The sequence below is a fragment of the Helicoverpa zea genome, chromosome 5, assembly GCF_022581195.2.
Source record: "Helicoverpa zea isolate HzStark_Cry1AcR chromosome 5, ilHelZeax1.1, whole genome shotgun sequence".
Lineage (NCBI taxonomy): Eukaryota > Metazoa > Arthropoda > Insecta > Lepidoptera > Noctuidae > Helicoverpa > Helicoverpa zea.
In genome coordinates, this window is record NC_061456.1 from 8,108,253 (window position 1) to 8,131,417 (window position 23,165).

A 23,165-nucleotide genomic window follows, 5' to 3' on the forward strand; every position below is an offset into this window, starting at 1 on the left:
AATTTCCTACAGACACATTGTATGGAAAGTTCCGTGTACTAAGGGTTCGACAGCTATTTATACTCATGGCAACTCTTGCTACTCACGCCGCCATCAAAAAACGCGCCGACTACCAGGACTTACTTAGAAAACGGATCTTTAGAATACCTTTACCAAATGCCAACTCTGAATTAGCCAGACGTTGCACCCAATACTCAAATCCTAGCACTTACAACAAGGTCAACAGAATTTGTGACCTTAGAGACTGTACTCACAATATGTGTAAAAAGAAGATAACTGCAGCCCTACTAAAACTGACTTACATCGAAACCGAAGCTCTGCTGTAGTACCTACAAAGCCACCAACACCATGAACATACCTACAAAGTCACCCACACCATCAACACTATCACTCTCACACCGACACTACACACCACACACTCTCTCACCTCACACATACACTCATTCACACATGCCCTCACATACACACCAAACTAGCATAAAAGCCCGATTAATTCACCTAGTTTTAATATCATTTTCTTTATATTATGTACCTCAATTTAAGTTCCAACATCCTTAGCTCATAATTTCCTTTACTATTTCATCTCCAAAGATTTGGTACCTATGTAACTTTATAATATAAGCAATATTAAAGCACTCAGAGCCACAAGATACAAGCTGTGCTTAGTTTGTGGCTCAACGGTATCTACCACAATGTAAAGTTGCGTTTTTGATAATAAACATCATTTTATTTTTTTATTTTTTTTTTTTTATTTGTACCTGTCATAACAACACATAAAGAAAAATACATGACAAGGAAAGGTTGGTCTATATATGAGTGTAATTTTCTCTCAAATAAACTACATCACTTCCTGACTTCAGCCCATGTCACATGACTAAGGGATTATTCATATTTATCATCGAGGTGGGTTGCAGCCTTCACCTATGTTTATAAATAACATGAACAAAATACTGCGATCTCCTATTCGCTTGCCAACTTCCCAAGTGAATGCAGCTCAGTATACGTAGCAGGTATCATAAACAAAACATAATATTTGTTTGAGTGATAGAAATGCAGGGTCAAGCAAAACCCTGATTCACTGTTATTTTAATTTCTTGATTGCATTCGTCGAAATAAAATTCAATATTAATATTTTTTTATTAATACAGAATTTTTAATTTGAAATCAAACACTCGCTCAGGCTTTTGTTGGAATTACATATTTCGAAAAAAATAAAAAGTTGATGTTATTAAACTGCATGATATATGGCATGTTCCATCATTCACTTGAACTTCAATACACATTTTGTTATCACGTGAAACTTGTCAATAAAGATAATCTGAGACATTAGTTCCCAATACTTAATGATTTCATTAGCTAGAGAGCTTTTTGCGAGTTCGCGAAGCAAGAAAGTTTGCCTATATAACAAACCTAACAGTGCCTATATACTACGTCCGCTAATATAATGGAATACAAGGATAAATATTTCATTTTTCTTATTTAAAATCTAATAAAGTTTTAACAGTTTCTGTACTAGACAAATGATGCGTTAAAACGTATAAGCTCTGTACGGTTAATGACGAAACGTATTTACTCTTATTACGTTAAAGCTGACAGCAAAAAAATATTTTCCATAACCCAGTTTTATTTTCAACGCTCCACATTTTAATGACGTTTTATTTTTATCTCATACAATGTGATTTACATTAAGTAGCGATTAGAGAAAACCGTCAAGGGTGAGAGGCATTAAACAAATCTCTTTATCACTTGTGGACCTAAGCGGATGTAATGATGAGGCTTCTCCGGCAGTGTGCCCTTCGCACCTTCAATGAAACACCGACACAAAGATAATTCCATTTGTTCCTTTTATGAAAACAATAAACAGAATCATTAGCTAAAAGAACAAAAATTACGTAACGATGTTTATTTTACTGTAGATTAGGTAGCAGCATTCATTTGTCTTGACTTATGAGTAGCTAATGGAGGAAGGTGATATGACAAATTATGTTATCTTCTCATCTAATGTCCGCCTTAGTACGAATATAACAACGTATGAATTAATGATGTTTTAGCGAGACATATTTTACCAGTCGGCACTACTAAGTGGGTGTTTTTTTTAGAGATTACACGACTTTGTACTCGGACTCGATAATAAGCATTAGCAACACATTCCAAATATGAAATCGTAATTTTTGTTAACTTGATACAAGTTGACAGAAATTACAAAACCCATTTTCCATTTCAGGTGACGTACATCAATCAAACCGAATTTATTACTACGAAGCGTATTGTTGAATTTTGATACAGCATTTTTGAGATCTACAAACGTTTTTGAGAGCGCGAAAATGTTCGACTTTGTTCGTTCGGAGGGCGTGTAATATAGTGTTTTGTGATGAGTCGCCACCAATTGCGCGTGCCTGAGGTGCGCGTGAGTGGCGCGCAGGAAGAGGACGACCCGCCGACCGCGCTGCCACCCTTCGCACTCACCCTTGCATCTATACCGAGGCGAAGGCATTCTTGGATATGCGGGTAAGTGAAGACTTTTTATGTTGACAGAATTTTTTGTAGCGGAGAGATATGAAAGAAGTTCCAGCCATGTATGATCGTGGAAAAGACAACTATGATTGCAGTTGTACCACACGCCTAAAATAAATAAATTAAAACCTGTCGGATTACATATCCAACACAACTTTTTCTTATATTTTTACTAGCGAACCCTATCATTTATTCATTACCTCGTGTATAAAAACACTTAAATTGGTTTCGCTTCATACCCATAGCTAAACAATACAACTAAAGCGTCGTGTCTATATTGAATAGATATTTTCAGTGAGTGGCTATCTGTAAGACAAATATCAGTTAATATTCATGAGGGGCTCCTGCGATGGTCTGTCCCAGGCATTAGCACAACAATGCCCGGCCACGTAAACGCTCGTTCTAGCTAACCTCGACTATTGTCCTGAGATCACTGTCTTCAACTGTTTTTGTATTCCATTATACCCGGCGACGCTTTCACTAGAACCGTCCTATGAATCATTGTTATACATTCGGCTACTCCTTCCCAAATTGCCCCCTCTACTATATAACTTTATTATTCATCGCATTATGTCCTTTACTGAAAAGCAGACCATACATTTCAAATAGAACTAAAGATATCTATAGTAAATGCGCATGGCTGGCAAACCGCAAAAAATGGATTTTCTCTTTATTCTGTGAGTGATATTTCAGCACGACATTAGGCGGCACATTGAAGGAAGCCATTAATCTGGCATTGGCAGCGCTTATACGTCGTTCTTCACACGCAATGATTTATCCAATATCAAAATATTTATTTGGTGAATATAGAATGTTATTAATAGATCGTTTTGCAAAAACGGTCGAGGTTAGCCAAAGATAACCAGAATTTTGATAATACCGCAGAGTAAATGAAAAATCATATTTGGTTCGAAAATCTGGAATTGGATGGGCGCGACCCAGTAAAACTCATCTTTCGGGCATTGTGAATCTATTGTGACAGTATGTGAGCGAAGCTAATCAATACGCTCACTCGGAAATAGTTCAATCTGGAAAGCGGGAAATAGCTCCAATTAAATACTGCTTTGATGTTCTGATTGCTCTCTGTGCTGGCGCGTATATAAACGTAGAAAAAGTCTATAAACGTAATGCAAATGTAACACATCTCAACGAGTATACAAATATTAAATTAAACGTAAGAAAAAACATTGAAGAGAAAATAAAACATCCAGGGGTTGCTTTCAATTTATTTTAAAAAAGTTCTATAATTCGATTCGAGTTTTTTTATCGTGCAAGTTCAGTCAGCGCTAACTTCGGAACATTTCGCGTAATTACAACGAGAACAATCAAATGACTGCTGTTTTAAAACTTTTTAAGATGGTTCTACGGAAGCTGTAAATGACAATGTTTAATGAGGCATTCAATACTTTCACATTAGATACAAATCGGTATTGTACGTATTATGTATATAATTAATCATTAGATAAAATTACAGAAGCCAGTAAGTCTGACACCAGTCTAACCTAGGGGTATTGGGTTGCCCGGGTAACTGGGTTGAGGAGGTCAGATAGGCAGTCGCTTCTTGTAAAGCACTGGTACTCAGCTGAATCCGGTTAGACTGGAAGCCGACCCCAACATAGTTTGGGAAAAAGGCTCGGAGGAGGAGATAAAATTACATATAGAATGAGTCAAAGGAAATAGAGACTCTCATATCTATAGAATTAAAAGAATGTAGTTATTATGAAGAATGCACTTAATAATATGAACGGCTAAATGGATGGATTATTTTTTTATTGTTTCTACCGTGTCAATCGATACCTTTTCCACCTAACTAGTAAAATAAATTACATGCTTACGATTTTGTCGCACAATTTGCATACAACGGGAATTAGTTCGGAGTAGTGGGTCCGAGTTTATGTTGCTCTCGAGCGCAAATGTGAGCGAAACTGTCACACACAATCATAGGAAATTTATGACGGTGCATAACTTGGTAAATGTGCATGTCCGGTTTCAATTATGCCCTTATAAATCCTGTATGGAGCCAACTTTGCGTTGATGGTTCTATGGTTCGAGTTTGAGTGTTTTGGAAAACTTTGAAGAGGGAGTTAGTATAGGTATTATTCACTTACCTTAGACATTTATTGATTACTTAAGTCACTCCTTAGTGACAGATTCTCATAGAAATTCTGCACTAAGGAACGGCTTAAGTAACCATTAAATATCTCTGAGTGTGTCCATTAGTCCTTCTATGTTTTTTCTTATCAACAGGTATTAGTAGGTACTAGATTCTTAGCATATATAGGAATGTATATTGTACTAAGTCAAACTGCGGCTTTTACTGAGAAGCTAGCTCGCGGTGTCCGACCTTAGGCTTGCAACCTTTCAGCGCTTTTGTCTGCCTCTCTTCAGTCTCAACTCAAAAGCTTGTCTTTGAAGTGTGACAGCTAGCGGAATACACGCGTAATCACCATGATACCTTATTAAACGCAATTGCACCTTTCTGTTTCAAAATTATAATAATTTCAAACAAACACAAAGGAATGCGAAGCCCTTAATTTTCTGTACATAATCTGGCAAACGTACAATTTGATGTTATGATAATATTATAAGTACAAATATGTATGCTTCCAGTTTTACGTAAATAGGTTTGTACACCGGCTCGCGTCCAAGACGCAATGTACAGAATGTTTAGTACTTTAGACACCATTATTGTTAGGTATTAAGCTCTTGTATAGTTCTTAGATCCGATTATAAAAAAGAGGTTTTATACTTCAGATGGTAGACAGATACACTCGTAATATTAATTTGAGCTTCAGATTTCGCTCAGCTCTCAAAGACTCACTCCATCAAAGCGGCCTCCTTGTCTTATCTCCCACTGGTGCGAGGTTTGAGTTAATAGCATTTCCTATTCACAAAATGAATATCAAAATGAAGGTAAAACCTAGTTTCAAAATAAAAAAATATATACCTTCATTTATAAGAAAGCACGCTGAAGCTCTTAGAAAATTTAGTCAGGATAATTATTTTAGGCTCTATGTACCTAACTAAATGAACCGAATCCCAATATAACATACAAAGACCTCAATAATCTGTTTACGCAAGGTCTATCTAATTAATCCGAGTTCTTAACTTACTTGGCATTATACTGAAAATGATACCGTCTGGCGACCTAAGTGGATTAACCGCGTATACACGCAAACTACTCCCTTATACTGATCAAAGCTGACCGCGGAGATTGCATTAAGTCGGGCCGTAGGAAGCTGCATCTCGCATGTCGCCACAATAAAGAAACTACACGAGAAAATAAAATATTTTAACTACACCCATCTACTTACTACTCATGTGAAATTACTTTTCTCTTTGAGTATATTTTTCCTTCTGGATAATGCACTTAACGCTCGGCTAAGAGAGCACCTCTTTACTTACTCAGCACGTCCCTAAAATATTTTACTTTTGTATGAATTATGTAAAGCCTTGCGTTATGTACGCCTTTAAGATGAACCTTTACTTAGGAAGGATACGTGACCACTGAAATTTAATACTGCGCGCCGTTTAGTATGAATAAAACATAGGCTGTATCTTTAGTGCGCTTTGAAAGTGATAAGTGGAAGTTTAATTAGTTTTTTGTTATAGTTTAAACTGAAATGTAGTCATAAAATGAAATGTAATATTTGAATAATAAAAGGTTTATTTGAGAAAATAGGAACATTATTATTAACTCTGTTAATTAAAATGCTGCGAAATGGAGAAGATAATTTAACCAAATATTCATGAACAAAGTTTGGGATATGAAACATGTATTGTAGCTTAGTTGGCTACTCACGTAAGTACCAGCCCACCATTTTAATTCACTTACCTGAACCACCCAATTCCAGGGCCGCTTTACGACTTCACGCCCGCCTTGTTAGTGCTACAATATATTCAATTGTCTTGCCGTATTCCGACCGGCTTCCACTCACTTTAATGTGTTTACTTATTTTCATTAATTCCATTCCACCAAAAAGTTACCAGCCATAAAATGTAGGCAATTTAACGAAGAGTGAATTAACCTTCGAGATCGTAAATTGTTGGTTTTGTTTAATGTCAATAGATGGTCTTTCATTTACGCAAACAAAGGAACGTCTGCCAAGTAACTTTGCTGCGTAACTTGTAAAGGGGTCTTGGAAAGTTATTGACAGTCTGTTCTCGTAAAATTATTTGTTCTGCTTGAAAAATGATAGTATTTTGGAGGGCAAAGCGGAGTGTTTGAGCCAAGAGCTATCGATCAAGTAGGGTGCACCGCCCTTTGTTTAATGGAGCTTATACTGTGATCTCGCTGATAGCATAATTTTGTTTATGTCAAGATTTGGCCATCAATTTTGTTTTTAGATAAAAATGAAGATTCATTAGGATGGATACGTTTATTTAATAAATATTTAAATAAGCTTATGTCATTTTTTTTTTGGGTGATTTGTGCTATGGGTGCCTTGAAAATAATATTCATTAAAGTGGATAGCATTAAAATAATAATAGTGATGTATTCTTAAATCAAAAACTTTATTACAAAATTTTTGATTTGGAAATCAAGTCTCAACTTTACATCATACTTACGTGATAGGTACCTATATTAAAATGTGTACCTACTTATTTGTTTGTAATTTGTCAAAGCGGCTGACGCTGTCTTCACTTGTTAAAACTGACGATGTTCACGAAAAGCGTTTCAGCAAAAAATGCAAATTCTTGGCAAATAACGTGAACACAAAGTGGAGTGGTTCCCTATCAACGAGTGATACAACTGAGTGCAATGTTCGATTCATATCTTACATCATTGTTAAGAAGATCCAAAGAGGTTATGGTACTTATCAATTTGATTGCTGTACAGATTTAACACAGGCATAGAAATCAGAATTCAGTGCTACATTCAGTTAAGATCGCGAAGTTTTATAAATATTTTTGTCATAGTGATCTCAATACACAATAAGTAAATACATAAATTACAGGTATGCTTATTAAGTGTGACAGTGCGTGAATGTTCAAAGATGCGGTTTAGGACACGGCGACATATTTGAAACTCTGCCACGAGCTATTCTCGTCCTCAGTCGCGCGTAAACACCGACACGCAGACGATATTATTATATCGTGCATTAATAATATTCCGGTCAATTATAATCTTTTCTGTATCTAAAGACATGCTTCAAGATTAAATGGTTGAGATATAGAAAACAGTTGCGCTGTTAAAAAGTCGGATGCCAATGTCGATTTAAACCGGCTCAGTTGTGCGCTCGCCGAATTTCTATAGCTTCTTTCAGAGATGTAACTTCGAACGTAACTTCCGCAAACTTTCTTAAGAGCTTTATACTAGCTCCGACGTTTCAAAGAAGATCGCTAACCAGCACAATAAAAACATTTCTCTGTGAATTCAATAATGGGGCTACGCGAACAAAAGTTGTATATTTCTTTCCAATACGCGATTCTGAAGTAACTGCATAGGTTTTTGATACCGAATATACATATAAATCTTTGAAAGCTCTTTGATGAAGCTTTTGTAGTTTATGCAAATTATAATTTTGGATTAAATACATTTTCAGAAACATATTTTTTATTTGATGATACGTGATCCCAATTTGAAAACTTAAAAATATGACCCAGATAACTATTTAAAATATACGACACCAATCACACAAAGAAGAACATTGATCAATTTTAGGAAAGAGGAAAAACATTTTCAGTGGAATTTTCTTCGTTTATCTCATACATGAGTCACGAGTACCACGGACAGTGAGTAATATGGTCCATATTTTTGAGAATATATGTAAGTAAGGCAGCAACATGGCATCGGCATCGCGACAATGTGCTGGACCTGTGGCGCTTCGATGTAAGATGTGACGGGTTCGCGCCAAGCCGCACGCGCAGTCCACGCCTCGCCTCGACCAATATAAACGTCGATCGAAATTAAAACATAACGTGAAAGTATGCGCGGGACTTTATCTTATTACAGATGTGTTCCGGACATCTGAATTTGCGCATTTCGATATAGTGACCTCGTGGAGTGAGTGCACTTTGTGTGGACATGTGACGTGTAACTGTGATTTCCTCGTTCTCTGTGATAATACTGTGATAGAAAAGTATTTTGTGATACGTTTATGGTAACGTAGCGGAACAACCATTGGCAACTCACGCGTGGGAATATTTATTTGTTCCGGTAATCTTAGGAAGTTTTTCAATGAAAAACAATTGAATGCGATAAAAATAGCCGCAAATATATGAATTACGATTAGCAAACAGTGTGTCTAATACAATTCTATTCCTACTCGTAGTTCAAATGTGGATGAAAAAAAATATCTCTCCCACAAAAACATTAAAGTTTTTTACGCTGTGATGGTAACTTTAGACATAATCCTCATATCAGAACAAGGCCAGCCTATGACAAACAAAAAGCAACCGACATTATAAGAAACTCTGAACTTCTGACAAAATAATACTTTTTGAATAAGCTTTGGGAACAAATGATATTATTTGTAACTGGACTGACCTATCCAGTCTGTTTTGTTATAACACAAGTGTTACATAAATTGTACCTTTTTATTTACCTACACAACAATAATTTATACCATATATCACATTACCACAATAGGGTAGTGTCCAGGGTCGAAATAATGAAATAATATTTAGTCCGCTTTTTAGATAATCAAAAAATATTGGATACGTATTTTTTCTTTTTTTAATTAAACATAAAATGACAAAGATAATACACTTCAAAAATTAGGAGTGGGGGCCTTTTACGTCACAGTGTCCTGAAAATTGTAGCAACTTGTGACGTCACACTCAACTTTAACACGCTATATCTTAACAAGTTCTGATCCAATTTAAAAAAGAAAAAATACGTATCGCTTAATTTTGGACAATCTACAAGACGGACTAATTATTATTTTTTAGGAAACTAGCCTATTATTTAAGGCAGATTACATGAACCCAAACGTTTGGTTCAACAATTTATAAATAAAAATATATGTCATATTGGATGACTAACTTTTCCTTTTCAAAAGCAATAAAAATACGTGTATTCGGTCATGTTTCTCTGAACACAAAGGCCAAAATTGCCTCAATTTTTCGCAGTGCAAAACAATAGTCGGAAAATGCTTGCCAATTTATTAACCAGAATATAACTTGTGATTGAAAATCTTTAAAGTGAACAATTGAACATATGTTGTATATGTCGCAGGGATATGATAAAAACAGGGATTTGATCAATTCCCTAAGGGATTTGATCAAATCACGGAGGATGTTAAAATAACAACACGATTTTATCTTTTCCCTAAACAAATCTAGTGAATTGAACAAATCCCTAAATTGGTTCAGTGAAATGACAAAAAACATGTCAGTTCTTGTCTTATGAAATGAAATGAAATGAAATGAAATGAAATGAAATGAAATCGTTTATTTTGCAAGTTGGACATTACATCACTTTTACACGTCATTTTAAGAATGCTGAGGTCGGCATTTCCTAACTGACTGATCCCTGAGAAGAAACGCCGAAACAAACTCAAGGGTCATAGTCTCTTTTAAAGTCCAAACATGTTATAAATCAAGTAATATCATGTGTGAGTGTCACCATGTACGCGGTCTGGAATGGCCTTTTGAGGAAAGAGCCACATCAGGCTGGAGCTGACCAGTCCCAACAGACGGCACGCATGCATCAGTCGTCGTGTAGCTCAAACCATATCTTAGGGAGCTCAACGACCTGTCACACGACGATACCAGATCTGCAGAACATTTGCGTAGGCCATTCAAAAATACTCAAACCCGCCAGACAGTATTTATGTTATAAGAATATATAATGTTGCTCGCATACACGATACTCACATTCACAATAATAATAAAAAAAAAAAAAAAAAATATATAAAAAAAAATACAATTATAATATATAAATGTCAATAAACAATGTCATTAATAAAATGTTATCTGATGATAATATATATTTAAATGTCAAAAGTAACAATACACAGGCATTTGAAAAGATATCACTCACTAAGCGAGCAGCTCATTCCCAAGCTTTTTTATCATTTAAATAATCAGATATTTTGTAATATCCTTTTTTCAAAAGTTTGGATTTTATATGATTTTTAAATTTCTTGATAGGCAAATCACGAACCGCTTTGGGAAGTTTATTGTAAAAGCGTATACATTGACCCATGAACGAGTTGCTTACTCTGTGGAGGCGAGTAGCATGTACAGCAAGATTATGTTTATTCCTAGTATTTATGCTATGAACATCAGACATTTGAACAAAGTCTGATATGTTTTTATGAACGTACATTAAATTTTCAAAGATGTATTGAGAGGCAACAGTCAGAATATTTATTTCTTTGAATTTCTCTCTGAGAGAAACTTTTGGACCCAGATTATAAATGGCTCGAACAGCTCTTTTCTGTAAAATAAATATAGTTTCAACATCCGCACAGTTTCCCCAAAGGAGGATCCCATACGTCATTGAACTATGAAAGTAGCTAAAATAAACTATTCTGGCTGTGTCCACATCGGTGATTAGACGGATCTTTTTAATAGCATAGGCGGCGGAACTAAGTTTTCCTGACAGTTTAACAATATGTGGGCCCCATTGGAGTTTGGAATCAACGGTCAAACCAAGAAATACCGTTGACTCAACAGGCTTCAACTCTACTCCATTTAGTTGTACATTAGTTTGTAACTGCCTTACGTTGGGCGTTGAGAATTTAATTAACTTCGTTTTAGACTCATTTAAAAGAAGATTATTGACATTAAACCAATGAACAACCTTAGAGAGTGCATTGTTAACTTCGTCAAAATTGTCGAGTTGGCGCTTGATTTTAAAAACTAGTGAAGTATCATCAGCAAACAACACAATCTTGTGATTATCCCTTATGTGATACGGAAGGTCATTAATATAAATAAGGAACAAAAAAGGGCCTAGAATTGAACCCTGCGGAACCCCCATGGTGACCGTAGATCCAGAAGACCTCTTACCGTTAACATCTACCTTCTGAATTCTATTATGCAAATAAGAAGTCAGAAGGTCAAGAGCCTTATTTTTGATACCATAGTGGTGAAGTTTCCTGATGAGTATATCATGGTGCACGCAATCAAAAGCCTTGGACAAGTCGCAGAAAATACCGAGCGCATCCTGCGAATCCTCCCAGGCCTCGAATATATTTTTAAGCAATTCCACGCCCGCATCCGTAGTAGAACGACCCTTGGTAAATCCAAATTGTTTAGTGTGCAACAAATTGTTTCTATTAAAATGGCTCAACAATTGACGTAATATTAACTTCTCAAAAATTTTACTCAAAGTGGGTAAAATTGAAATTGGCCGAAAATTTGATGGATCGGTTGTACTACCAGATTTAAACAATGGAATTACTTTACTAAGTTTCATTAAGTCAGGAAAAACACCAGATGCAACACAAGAGTTAAACACAGTTGCTAAATAAGGTGAAATTATTTCAATTATCGATGAGATTATCTGAACTGACAATCCCCAAAGGTCAGCAGTCTTTTTTACATCGAGATCTTTATACGCTTGAATAATATCCTTAGAGCTAACAACTGAGAATTCAAAACCTTTGTCACATTCCGCAACACAATTTTTTAATATTGTAAAAGCCGAACTGGAAGACGACATAAGAGTTCTGGTTGTTAAAATAGGGATATTGGTGAAAAAATTTTCAAACTCAGATGCTACCCCCAAGTCCGACTTAACGTCTACATTGTTTATTTTTAAGTGGAAGTCTCGATTCCGTACAGTGGATCGGCCTATTTCTGAATTGATTATATTCCACGTAGTTTTTATTTTATTACCAGAAGCTTTTATTTTATGTTTTATGTGTATTGATTTAGCGGAGGTGCAGGCTCTTTTAAATATTTTTGAATAGTTTTTAACATACTGTTTAAATGTTTCATCTTGATTGAATGATCTTTCATAGTATAATTCAAATAACTTCTGTCTACTTTTGTAAATACCCGGCGTTGCCCAATCACTAAATGTTTCCTGATCACAAACAGATATGGACTTAGTAGTAAAAACTTTTTTAAATTCACAATTAATTAAGTTGAATAAAAGGGTGTAAGCTTGATCAGGATTATCATGATAGGGCAATTCAGGCAGTTTTTCAATCAAGTTATTTTTAAAATGTTCCAACCGATGTTTGTTTACAGGAATAAAACTTACATTTTTTCTCTGAGCTCTGATAGTTTTCATGGGAAAGGTAACTAATTGACCAGAGTGATCAGAATCTAACACATTTAAAATATGTTTGTTTAAAGGTTTTAAGTTAGTAAAAATGTTATCTATACATGTAGCACTAGTGCTAGTTATTCTAGTCGGCTCGAGAAATGTACTGTACAAGTTGTATGATTGAAACAGAGTTATAAAATTATTAACAATAGCAGTATTTTCCAGTATATTAATATTAAAGTCTCCACAGACGACAACTGTTTTATTATTGTTAGAAATTTTGAATAATACATCTTCCAGATGCTTCTCAAAAATTGTATATGTTGCACATGGGGGCCTGTATACACTCATTACAATGAACTGCTCAAGCTCAACGCATGATATCTCAATTACTCGCTCAACAGAAAGGTTCACAATATCCTTCCGTTCTTTGAATTTAATATTATTGCGAAGAATTATTAGAGAACCACCACGTATTATATTTATGCCTGTCAGAAATTCCTTTATGTAATTCACGATGCCACAAATCAGCTACATGTTTTAATACGTGATTATTACAAATAGGCATATCATACGCAACTAAAATATTTTTTATTTTTTAAAGAAATTTTTGTTCATTCTTTCAAAAAATAATATTGTTCTGAGTAATGGTGATTTTTTATATCAATATTTTCTTGTATTACATACATCTGATTATCATAATTATGTAACCTTTAAACTATTAACCTATTAACCTTTAAAATATCAAAGCAAAATTATTTTTGTCATTTCACTGAACCAATTTAGGGATTTGTTCAATTCACTAGATTTGTTTAGGGAAAAGATAAAATCGTGTTGTTATTTTAACATCCTCCGTGATTTGATCAAATCTCTTAGGGAATTGATCAAATCCCCGTTTTTATCATATCCCTGCGACATATACATTTTTATTGTCGTTTATGACTAGATTTGTTTTTATATTGTGTAGTCTTAATTTTCCCTCTCTATCGAAGAAAAGTTTGAGGAAAATGGACTCAGATGCCCTAAAATGATGTTGTTACCATAAGTGATAGTCATAGTCTCATTGTTATCTACCAGCTACAGAACTAAAGAACGATGTCGTAATCTTTAAAAATAAGTTCTGAAATGAATAATTTTATTTAAATTATTAATTTTGTCTATTACTTTCGATCGAATTTAATCACGTCTAATGCATAGTAATTTAAGTTACTACCAAAATTATCAGTTAAGTTTGACAGGCAATTTACTCTATGGTAATGATATTGCTTTCATTAATGTAATCAGGCTTTATAGCCTGGGCTCTCCGTGTATCGTGGCTGTGTACTATAGATAATTTATTAAGTTTAGAGCTTAGTCCAACCACACAATATCATATGAAACAATAGACTGTAATGTGCGCTGTAGGTAAAATAGTAGTGTTTTGTTTGGGAACCTCCAAATGCTGCGTCTAAAACATGAAACTAATTGACTATTGTTGTTTATAGCATTTTTTTGGCATGTAAGAACAATCCTTTTTCAATGCAAGGAGTTTTTACAAATTGACTGAGTTCTTAGCATGACGAACGTGTTTGTGACGATTGGTTCTTTGTTTGTCTGAATCTAGTAGATAAATGATTAGTAAATAACATTAGCTGAGACTTGATATTATTGGGTTACAAATGACTGATAGTGTGATTAAACATTACAATTGTGCCAGATTATACAAAGTAAATTAGTTGGTTTGTCATCATTCACGTACCATATTTCATTCAATATATTTTGTAGAAGGTTAGGTTTAGTACTTTAGCTCAATATTTTTAAATGTAGTAACCATTTTCCATTTGAAACACGTTTTCTAGGTCGAATTAGAAAATGCCGCTGCCAAAATTCCAGTGGTTTTTTTTTAATAAGAAGTGTGGAAGAGTGGAATTCGTTATAAGCTATAACTCAAAAATAACCCATCAATGCTTAACCCGTTTATTGTGGAAGTCCTACTTTCTAGTGGAAATATTTGTGAAAGTCCAGTAAGACGTTGATGAAAACATACCACATTGAGATGCTAAACCACTCTAATGTAATGCTCGGCGCGGTTGGTCCACAGATTGGAGACCATTTCAGTCATAATTAGTTCCTCTATGTTTCGAAAGGCTTGTTAAATTAATTGTTGTCTTTTGTACACCTTTGATAGTCGTTATTGGTAGTCAGAAGCCAGAAAGTCTGTCAACCAGCCTTACCAAGGGGTGTTCGGGTTGCTACAGTCACTGGGTTGATTGAGGAGGTCAGATAAGCAGTCGCAGCTGCATCCTGATTAGACTAGAAGCTGACCCCAACATAATTTGGTTAAACAATCCGAATTATGTTGATCATGCAGATGATGATTAGCTGCAAAAATGAAAATTCGAAATATACGTGAAAATGAAAATTCGATGACGTGAAAACATTAAGTACTATCAGAATAACGTTTTTATTTCATGCAGCTGTCATTAACTAAAAGTATTTCAGTTATTGCTGCCAAAATACTCTTTTTTATTATCAACGAGCTAATTTGAACCCTAGTCAATGACCTTTCAACAAACAATCATGGCTATATATTTAACCTTTTTTTCACAAATTAAATCCAAAGGTTATGTCTACAGTGATGGATTTGCTTTGTGGCGTTACAAAAATAGACGCTAAATTACTTGGTGTTTATTTCGTTTATAAATATCCTTATATTTTGGTACTTCATGAATAGAATTACATGTGCAGAATACATACTGCGTTATAGGAACGTTTTGGTTGTGCCAAACAAAACATGTACGTTAAGATGTCTGCCAAGCATGACCAGGCACCCTTCAGAGTTGTTCATCGTAGCTGTCTGTTAGATAGCCATGTGTTATCATGTTTTATTGCGTTATTAAGTAGGGAACTAGGATAGAAGTACCACTAGTAGCCATCAATTGTTATTGTCGTGATAAACTGCTGGGTAGATAGCACTTGTTTTGCCGGCTTGCCAATTCTGGCAGTCAGTTTGACGGTTTAGAAATTATCGAACTGGTATACTATAAAATCCAGCTGGCTTTACACGAAAATTATTTGTGAACGGAGATTAAAAATCCAAAAAATTATATTAGAATAGGTTTTAAATAATATTATACCTATGTAACACCACAGATTACTAAATAGTTACTACGAACACTAACTAAATAAGTACTTGTTACATATTTAACAAAAACACTGTGTCCATGTTTTTCCAGTGTAAATGTTATCAAAGTAACATTAGTTTGCTTACCTACTGTCGAGCTTGCGTCTCGTTTCATTTCGAAACGACCCCTCTAGGGGAATACTTAATATGTTTTGGGACCTATTTCTCATTTCAAATTTCCTGTAATCAAAGAAGGGTACATTTTATTATTAAATAAACATAATTCTATGAATATTAATGTTGAATTGGTATCTTAGACGGCAGTATTACAGTATTATTTATGTTTTGTTAAAGACTAGCAGAAATCGTACTTGATTTTTCGAAAAGATTGTAGGTACTTACAAAAATACTTTCTTTGTATCTTCTATTTATGTTAGTTCTATTTATCTTCTATTTATTAGTAAGGATAAGTATTACTCCGGCCACCTATAGGTACTACGGAAATGCAGGGCAAGTTATCGCTCAACCGCAATAGCAGTTGCTGAAAGCAGCAAAAATCAGCTGTAGCCACAAATTCTGAAATTAATTTTCCGTTTTTATGTACTCTAGATCAAACAACTCTTTAGTATGGGTTACTTATAAGATATGTGTAGTAATTTTGTTACAAAGTTTTTTTGCTTCAGAATAAGTTACCACAAAATACTTTTCTTCTGTCAGTTCTGCAATACAATGCAAAATATCGAAATACATCGCAGTTTAAAACAGCGACATCTAGACTTGAGTGCCAACACTTCGTGCCTTCTATAGAAACCGAAGGACTATGTTGCCAATCGCAGAGACAGACGAGAGCGCCACCGCGCTGACATCGATGAACGCACGCCACCGGCGAACCCGCGACCGCGTCGTCACGGCTGAAATGCGCGCCGTGCGACGCCGCCGTGGTTGGACCGTAGTCGGCTCGGAAACTAGGTAAGTGCGAGCTCCGCCACTAGATGACGCTGTTACCAATTTTCACTTCAAAGGGAAAATGTTGCAAAACATTTTCCTGACGGCTTTATTTGTACGGTAGGTACAATTCAATTATAAAATGAGAACGAAAAGAATAAAGGTTTTAAAATAAAATAGGTACGTATTAAAATTAAGCCCGCAAGCTAACAATTTAATTAACTTTCATTTGTTTGTAAATAAAACTACCTTATTATAAAGCGGGACGTGAGATAAATACATCGTTTTTCTTTATCAACGTCGGACTTATCTGGAGGCAACTTTTGGTACTGCCGTAATTGGCAATTAGTTGGGCCCGTGGGCCATGTTGAGCACACTACACGGTTTCATCCGCTAAATGTTTATTTGTAAAAGTTTTATATCGTGTAAATAAGTTTTCCTGAATCTTGCAATGTTAAACCTATAAATGGGCTTTGTTTAATTCTGTTTGGATTTCTTCTTTTGTTAGATTGTTACCTTTTTGAAATTTTATTTGATAGAATTCGGTAGCGGTTTTATATTATTTTTATGCAAAATCAATATTCGACTTTCATAAACAAGAGGTGCCCGAATTCTGTCTAGCAATACCTATATTTTTGAGTTTTTCAACCTTTTTGCGTTCCCACCTGCTTTACGTTATCTTCAGTGTTTGCCATATTCTTGAGTCATGCTGGGTTGAACGTAATTTGTTCTAAGGGCAATGTATAGCTTGTGCAAAGATAATGGATGCTAATACCTTAAGGTGAACGACCTCGTTGTTGTAACATCTTACATATCTTCATAATTTTCATTGAATATATTTATGCACAGAGCTTTAGAGGTATTACTGGGAAATAGCCAAGGATTTTACGATTTAATTCAACGTTATTTTAAGGTTGTTAAACATAAAATATATTTCAATGTGCTCAGATTACTAAGAAAATTAAATAATTATAAAATATTCTTGGTATAAAATGAAATTCAATAGGTAAATGAAAATTGTAAGTGAAAACTTTCACTAAATAAATTGTAACAGTTGATAGAATTCTATCAAAAGAAAACAAAGGCCAAGTTATTACACGCATTGCTTCACATAATCTCCAAGGATTTGGAAAAGATTTCTTAGACATAAAGCCGTTCACTGGCGTCTGTCAAACAAATAGGTATGTTTATAATATAAAACAATAGGTAGTTTATTTATTTCTTTTTTTCAAATAAATCCTTAAGCAAACACAGTAATTCCACTTTATCTTATTATAACCGATGTCTCAAAAGCAAACAGTTTAGTATATAAAACATTTAAAATCGTTATACTCCTAGTTCACCACACTTACATTTACCTTTCACTGAATGAATGCTAAGCAAATGAATTGAAATCTAAATGAAGTAAAATAAAATTGCAAGTACAGGGAAACCTGGCCAAACCTGAAAGGCTATCTATACAGAACTACAGAAATAAAAAGAATCGAAAACCACTTGGGATTGGAATAGAATAGATTTCGACAGACGTTTTGTTGGAACTCTTTTTAAAAGAAAAGTAAATCCTGCGGGAAATTCAATGTTTGAACTTCAAACCTGAAGACCTTTTCGAAAATAAACTGCATTTTACCTGCTATATGATGATTGAATACTTTACTACTTTATAGTTAGTAGCACTCTATTTGGTAGGAACGTTCACTCGAAGTTTACTGCATTATACTAATCGTAGAATGAAAATATCCTATTAAGCTTGACTTTTACAACACGAGAGATGTCAAATTATAACACCGCTCTAAACATAAGTGATTAAACTTATTAATTAGCAAAGATTAAAACGGCCCTTTTGCAAACTGTTAGAACTTTACAAAATAAATTGGAACTCGAAAACTTGTTGGACTTTTAAAAATATAATTCAATAAGGCAGATAACCCTCAAGAGAAATTTAATGGCGCCTCAGGGGTACCATTACTCGATATAAAATTGGACTTTGAAGAGCATTTTTCTTATTATCTTTTTTTAAAGATGTATTTTATGACAAATAAGAGCTTAAGGTATGAATATAAACACCAGTGCATGCGTAGTGTTAATATTTTCTTTTTTATATCATTTGCAAGAAAATATATTTAATAGGAATGATAACTGAAAATGGAAACATCCTATATTGAACTGAATAGAATAGAAGCATAACCTTGGAAAACTTTTCGATTTGACATAAACCATAGCAGGAGGTAGATTGCGATATAAATTACGCTCTCGGAAAATTCTAAAGAAGAAAATTTATGTCTATAACATCTTTACAAGGATAGCTTTTCGTGTCAATAAAGGGGAAAAGGATAATATCAAACTGATCAACTAACTGATGAAGAAATATCCAATTAAATCTCCTGTCAAATGATTTGATTGACTGTTGTTATTAATTCCAATTTGTATGTCAAGAGAGCAACCATTTCACGGCTGTTAAATAATAATTATTTTACCACTTGATAACTGTAACATCGTACATTTTCAAAATAAAAATAAAACACATTTTAATAGTATTGTTAAAGTAGCAAAAAAGGGATTGTATCCTTTATATTCGATTGAAATCGATATTATGAAAATGTGAAAACACGGAAATTTTTTTCGTCATTTCATTACCTGAACATGTTCCTGAAACAATAGGATCTTCTAATGACAAAGACGATTGTCTAACTAGGCGAGAGGTCTCATTAAAATGTTCCAATTATGGTATTCTATTAAGCGCCTGTTCAGCTCAAAGACCAAGTTAGCCATTTAGTATGTAAACACCACCAAAGCTAACTTTCAAGTTTTACTTACCTTTATAAAAGTAAGCTTTCTGTGTTTCATTTTTTTAATTTTTCTTTGTCTTGTATGTTTCTTATCTTTATTTTAATATCCTTTAAGTTATTAAACAGCGCTTTGTAAGACCTGCCAAGCACAAATAGAATTTATATTTCAGAAAATTTACAATCCCGTCTGTGCAATTAATTATGCATTTGTGGCTAGACAAATAGCATTAATCATGTTTAATTTCATCACTAGTACTAATCATTCTCTTTCAACCGCAGATTAAGCGTGATGTTCAAAGCTCTTGCAATGCATAAATATAAAGAGCAAAATACATAGACTCGTCTGAAATTACGTACCGATCAATGTTAATTTACGTCCTCTGAAATGGAATGACTAAATAAATATTATTATGTAAATTGTAGTGCACTGCTGAATATATCCGCTAGCGAAAATATGAACAGCAGCAAATAATGTCGCCAAACAGCGAGCTTCCAAATTAAACCGCATATTTTCATTACAAAATGGCGTAAGTTATGGTGAGAGCGGATTATATTATTCACATCGCCCTTGTATGATTGCAGGAGTTTCTCGTTGCCCTCTTTAAATATTTCTGAGATAATCTGAGAAAGAAACACACAGTTTTAATAGGTTTTCTTTTATATCTTATCTGAAACTTTTAGAGGGTTGTTTTGTACAATTGACCATTTTGCAAACCGTATTATAAAATTTACTTCGGTTCATATTTATGCACGCGAACGAAGTAGGTAAATAGTTGCCTGTAAGGTTTTTTTGTTACGGTATTATGAAAAGTATAAACAAAAATAAGAATAAGACGGCTAAGCATCCCTTTTAAGTGGCTAAGACAAATATACATCTATAAAAATGGTATTTTAAACGAAAATCTTCGTAGCTTTTACGCTGTTAAAAATAATTTGGGTTGTATTCATCGCTAGTAAGTACATTGGACTTTAATCATCATCCTCCTGCCTTATTCCAATTTTATTTAGGGTCGGTGCAACATGTTTCCTCCTTCCATAAATTGGATTTTAATATTAGGTACCTACTGCAAAAATGTATTAGATACATACTTATGTAACATCTGTCTGACCCTTCGGGGAAAACATGCATGATATTTTTATGTTTTTGTTAAACCCTATTCAATCAACAGCTGCTAAAATTCCCTCGGATTTTATCTCATGTATATGAACAACGGTTCACTGACTTTTGTATTTTTGCGCTCTAATGAAAAAACAAAATCTAAACGAAATGTCTACGTATGGGTATCATGTTTTTGTCAGAAATTTTCCGATAGGCAATAGTATAGTCTTACAAGTGTACGATTCAAGCAAATTCGGATCATCACGAGCATCGAACCCAAGAATTTTGACTGTCAAACTTCTACAATTGAGTATATATTTTTAGAACAAGGTCATTCAGCAAATATAACGAGTTTACTGTTGTTCTGTACAAGAGGTATCTGTTGAATGGGATTAAAGGATTTGTTTGTTCATTCGATGGGATTTCGGGATTACAGGGGCTGCTCTTTTTATGGACTTTAAGCATATTGTTTGTATTGTGTCTATTTAGGTCAGCTCTTGACATACGTACATCGGACTTATGAAGCTCGTTTAAACTAAGAAGTATCCTCTTCAAAACACTTGATTAAATACTCCTCGTCTAATCTCAGCGAAGACTTTTTATCAGCCCATTAGTATAACTAACAATAAAGATTCCCTCATCCTCATCTATTCTCTATTAGAATCTGCAGAAACACGTCAATGACCACGATTTCCACATATAACATCCGATTAAATTTCCTCAGTCTGGCTCACGGTTCCAACAGACTATATTACTCATCAGCCTACATATTATTCTGAAGCTGAGTCAGTGGGAGACGTTCACATTGTCATACCTGAGGCGTTTCCACGATTCGTCACCAAGCGTGGTTCAGTTCAGGTGACGGGCGATAAGCAACTGCCCCGGGCGTTTGGCACGCTGCCCTCACGGATATAGACGGAGACATAATTGCGTCGTATCGCATACCCGTTCTGAGCTGGTGATATATTCATAAGAGACGCGATTAAGAAATGGGGAAAATTATTTTGTGGCGAATAAAAATTATTTGGGTACATGAAAAAGATGACAAATAAAAAACCGGCCAAGTGCGAGTCGGACTCGTGCACGAAGGGTTCCGTAAATTACAGTTAAATCAACCTATCTCAAAAACTATAAGAGATACTTTGATCAAACCAAAAATCGTTGAAAGAGTTAATTAGCATGCATCACCTCTATTTTTTTTAGAATTTTATACCCCGTAGTTATAAAAATAGAGGGGGGGGGGACATACTTTTTACGACTTTGAGAGCTGATATCTCAAAAACCGTTCACTTTAAGAAAAATGTTTTTTAGAAAACTTTATATCATTTTAAAAGACCTTTCCATTGATACCCCACACGGGTATGTACATCGAAAAAAAAAATTTCATCCCTCAGTTACATGTATGGGGGGCCTCACCCCCAATTCTTTTTTTTACTATTTAGTGTCATATTTTTGTAGCGGTTCATACAACACATATTCCCATCAAATTTCATCACTGTAGTACTTATAGTTTCCGAGTAAATCGGCTGTGACAGACGGACAGACGGACATGACGAAACTATAAGGGTTCCGTTTTTGCCATTTTGGCTACGGAACCCTAAAAAGTTGTTATGGCCCTTTGCGTCTCGCCAGTCTTATAAAATACATAAATAACACTTTCATCAATTCATAAAAAGTTTGCTTGATGAGTTTTTAGGAATATGTACCTACCTACATTATATTTTTTATACACAATGGCCCAAAAGATTTTCAGGTTTTCAAATTTTCCAAAAACAATTCTCTAGAGTCGAAGTAATTTCTAGATTTTTTTTCCAAAGATTATAAAGGCAGATATAGGCGATTATCACACTGCTCCGCATGATGCAGCGTAGTGCGTGGATGCGTTTTTTTCCGTTGTATGGAAATATCTCCGTTTGTATGGAAAACACGCATAGTCCAACACACTGAAAATGCATCCACGCGCGTTCATGCGGATCACGCACATACATGTGGAGAAACACGCACCCCCGCGCGTAGGTGCGGGGCGAGACGCAAGGTATGGCACACTGAATCCCGCAATGCCGCGCGTGATTTTGAATGGGCGTGACGTGTATATTTGAAAATGGAACTCGCTGTGCGTGAATTTACAAAACGCACCTACGCGCGTGAGTGCGTGAAAAACCCGCACGATGATGCAGATCTACACTCCCGCAGGAACGCGCGTAGATGCGTCGACACGCAAGATGCAGCGTGATGCGGGGCAGTGTGAAGATCACCATAGAAAATAGATTTTCGTAAAATAACAAATGTAAATCCTATGTTTGAATATTGTAGCTAGACTGTCAGCGGGAACATTTTTGTTTATCGTCGTCGTTATTAAAACGTCAATCAAAATTGTAGCCGCTTTTGTCGAATGAATGACATGTCTATATGTGTTGAAGTGAGCTGTTGGCATATAGTTAGTTAATACCTATTATTAAATGAATGCATATTCCATAGGTGCATAGCAACTCAAGCTAGTTTGGAATAATCTTGGGGTATTAGCTACAACAAATTGAAATTTGAATCTGC

The 23,165-nt window shown here is 34.8% G+C and overlaps 1 protein-coding gene across 9 annotated transcripts in view; it reads left to right on the plus strand.

Annotated features, from left to right (window-relative positions):
• LOC124630204 (cAMP-specific 3',5'-cyclic phosphodiesterase) overlaps nt 1-23,165 on the plus strand; it is a 444,356-nt gene that overhangs the window by 251,980 nt on the left and 169,211 nt on the right. The window contains exons 1-2 of one of the 9 annotated variants that reach the window (XM_047163956.1): nt 8,403-8,618; nt 16,503-16,754. The exons of 4 other annotated variants lie outside the window; for them this stretch is intronic. In XM_047163956.1, the coding sequence (XP_047019912.1) occupies nt 16,606-16,754 (149 nt within the window). In that variant the 5' untranslated portion in view covers nt 8,403-8,618; nt 16,503-16,605. Of the gene's footprint in view, nt 1-2,224; nt 2,509-8,402; nt 8,619-16,502; nt 16,755-23,165 lie in introns of those variants that run through there. 4 more of the 9 variants (XM_047163957.1, XM_047163958.1, XM_047163961.1 and 1 more) reach the window with 4 other exon arrangements.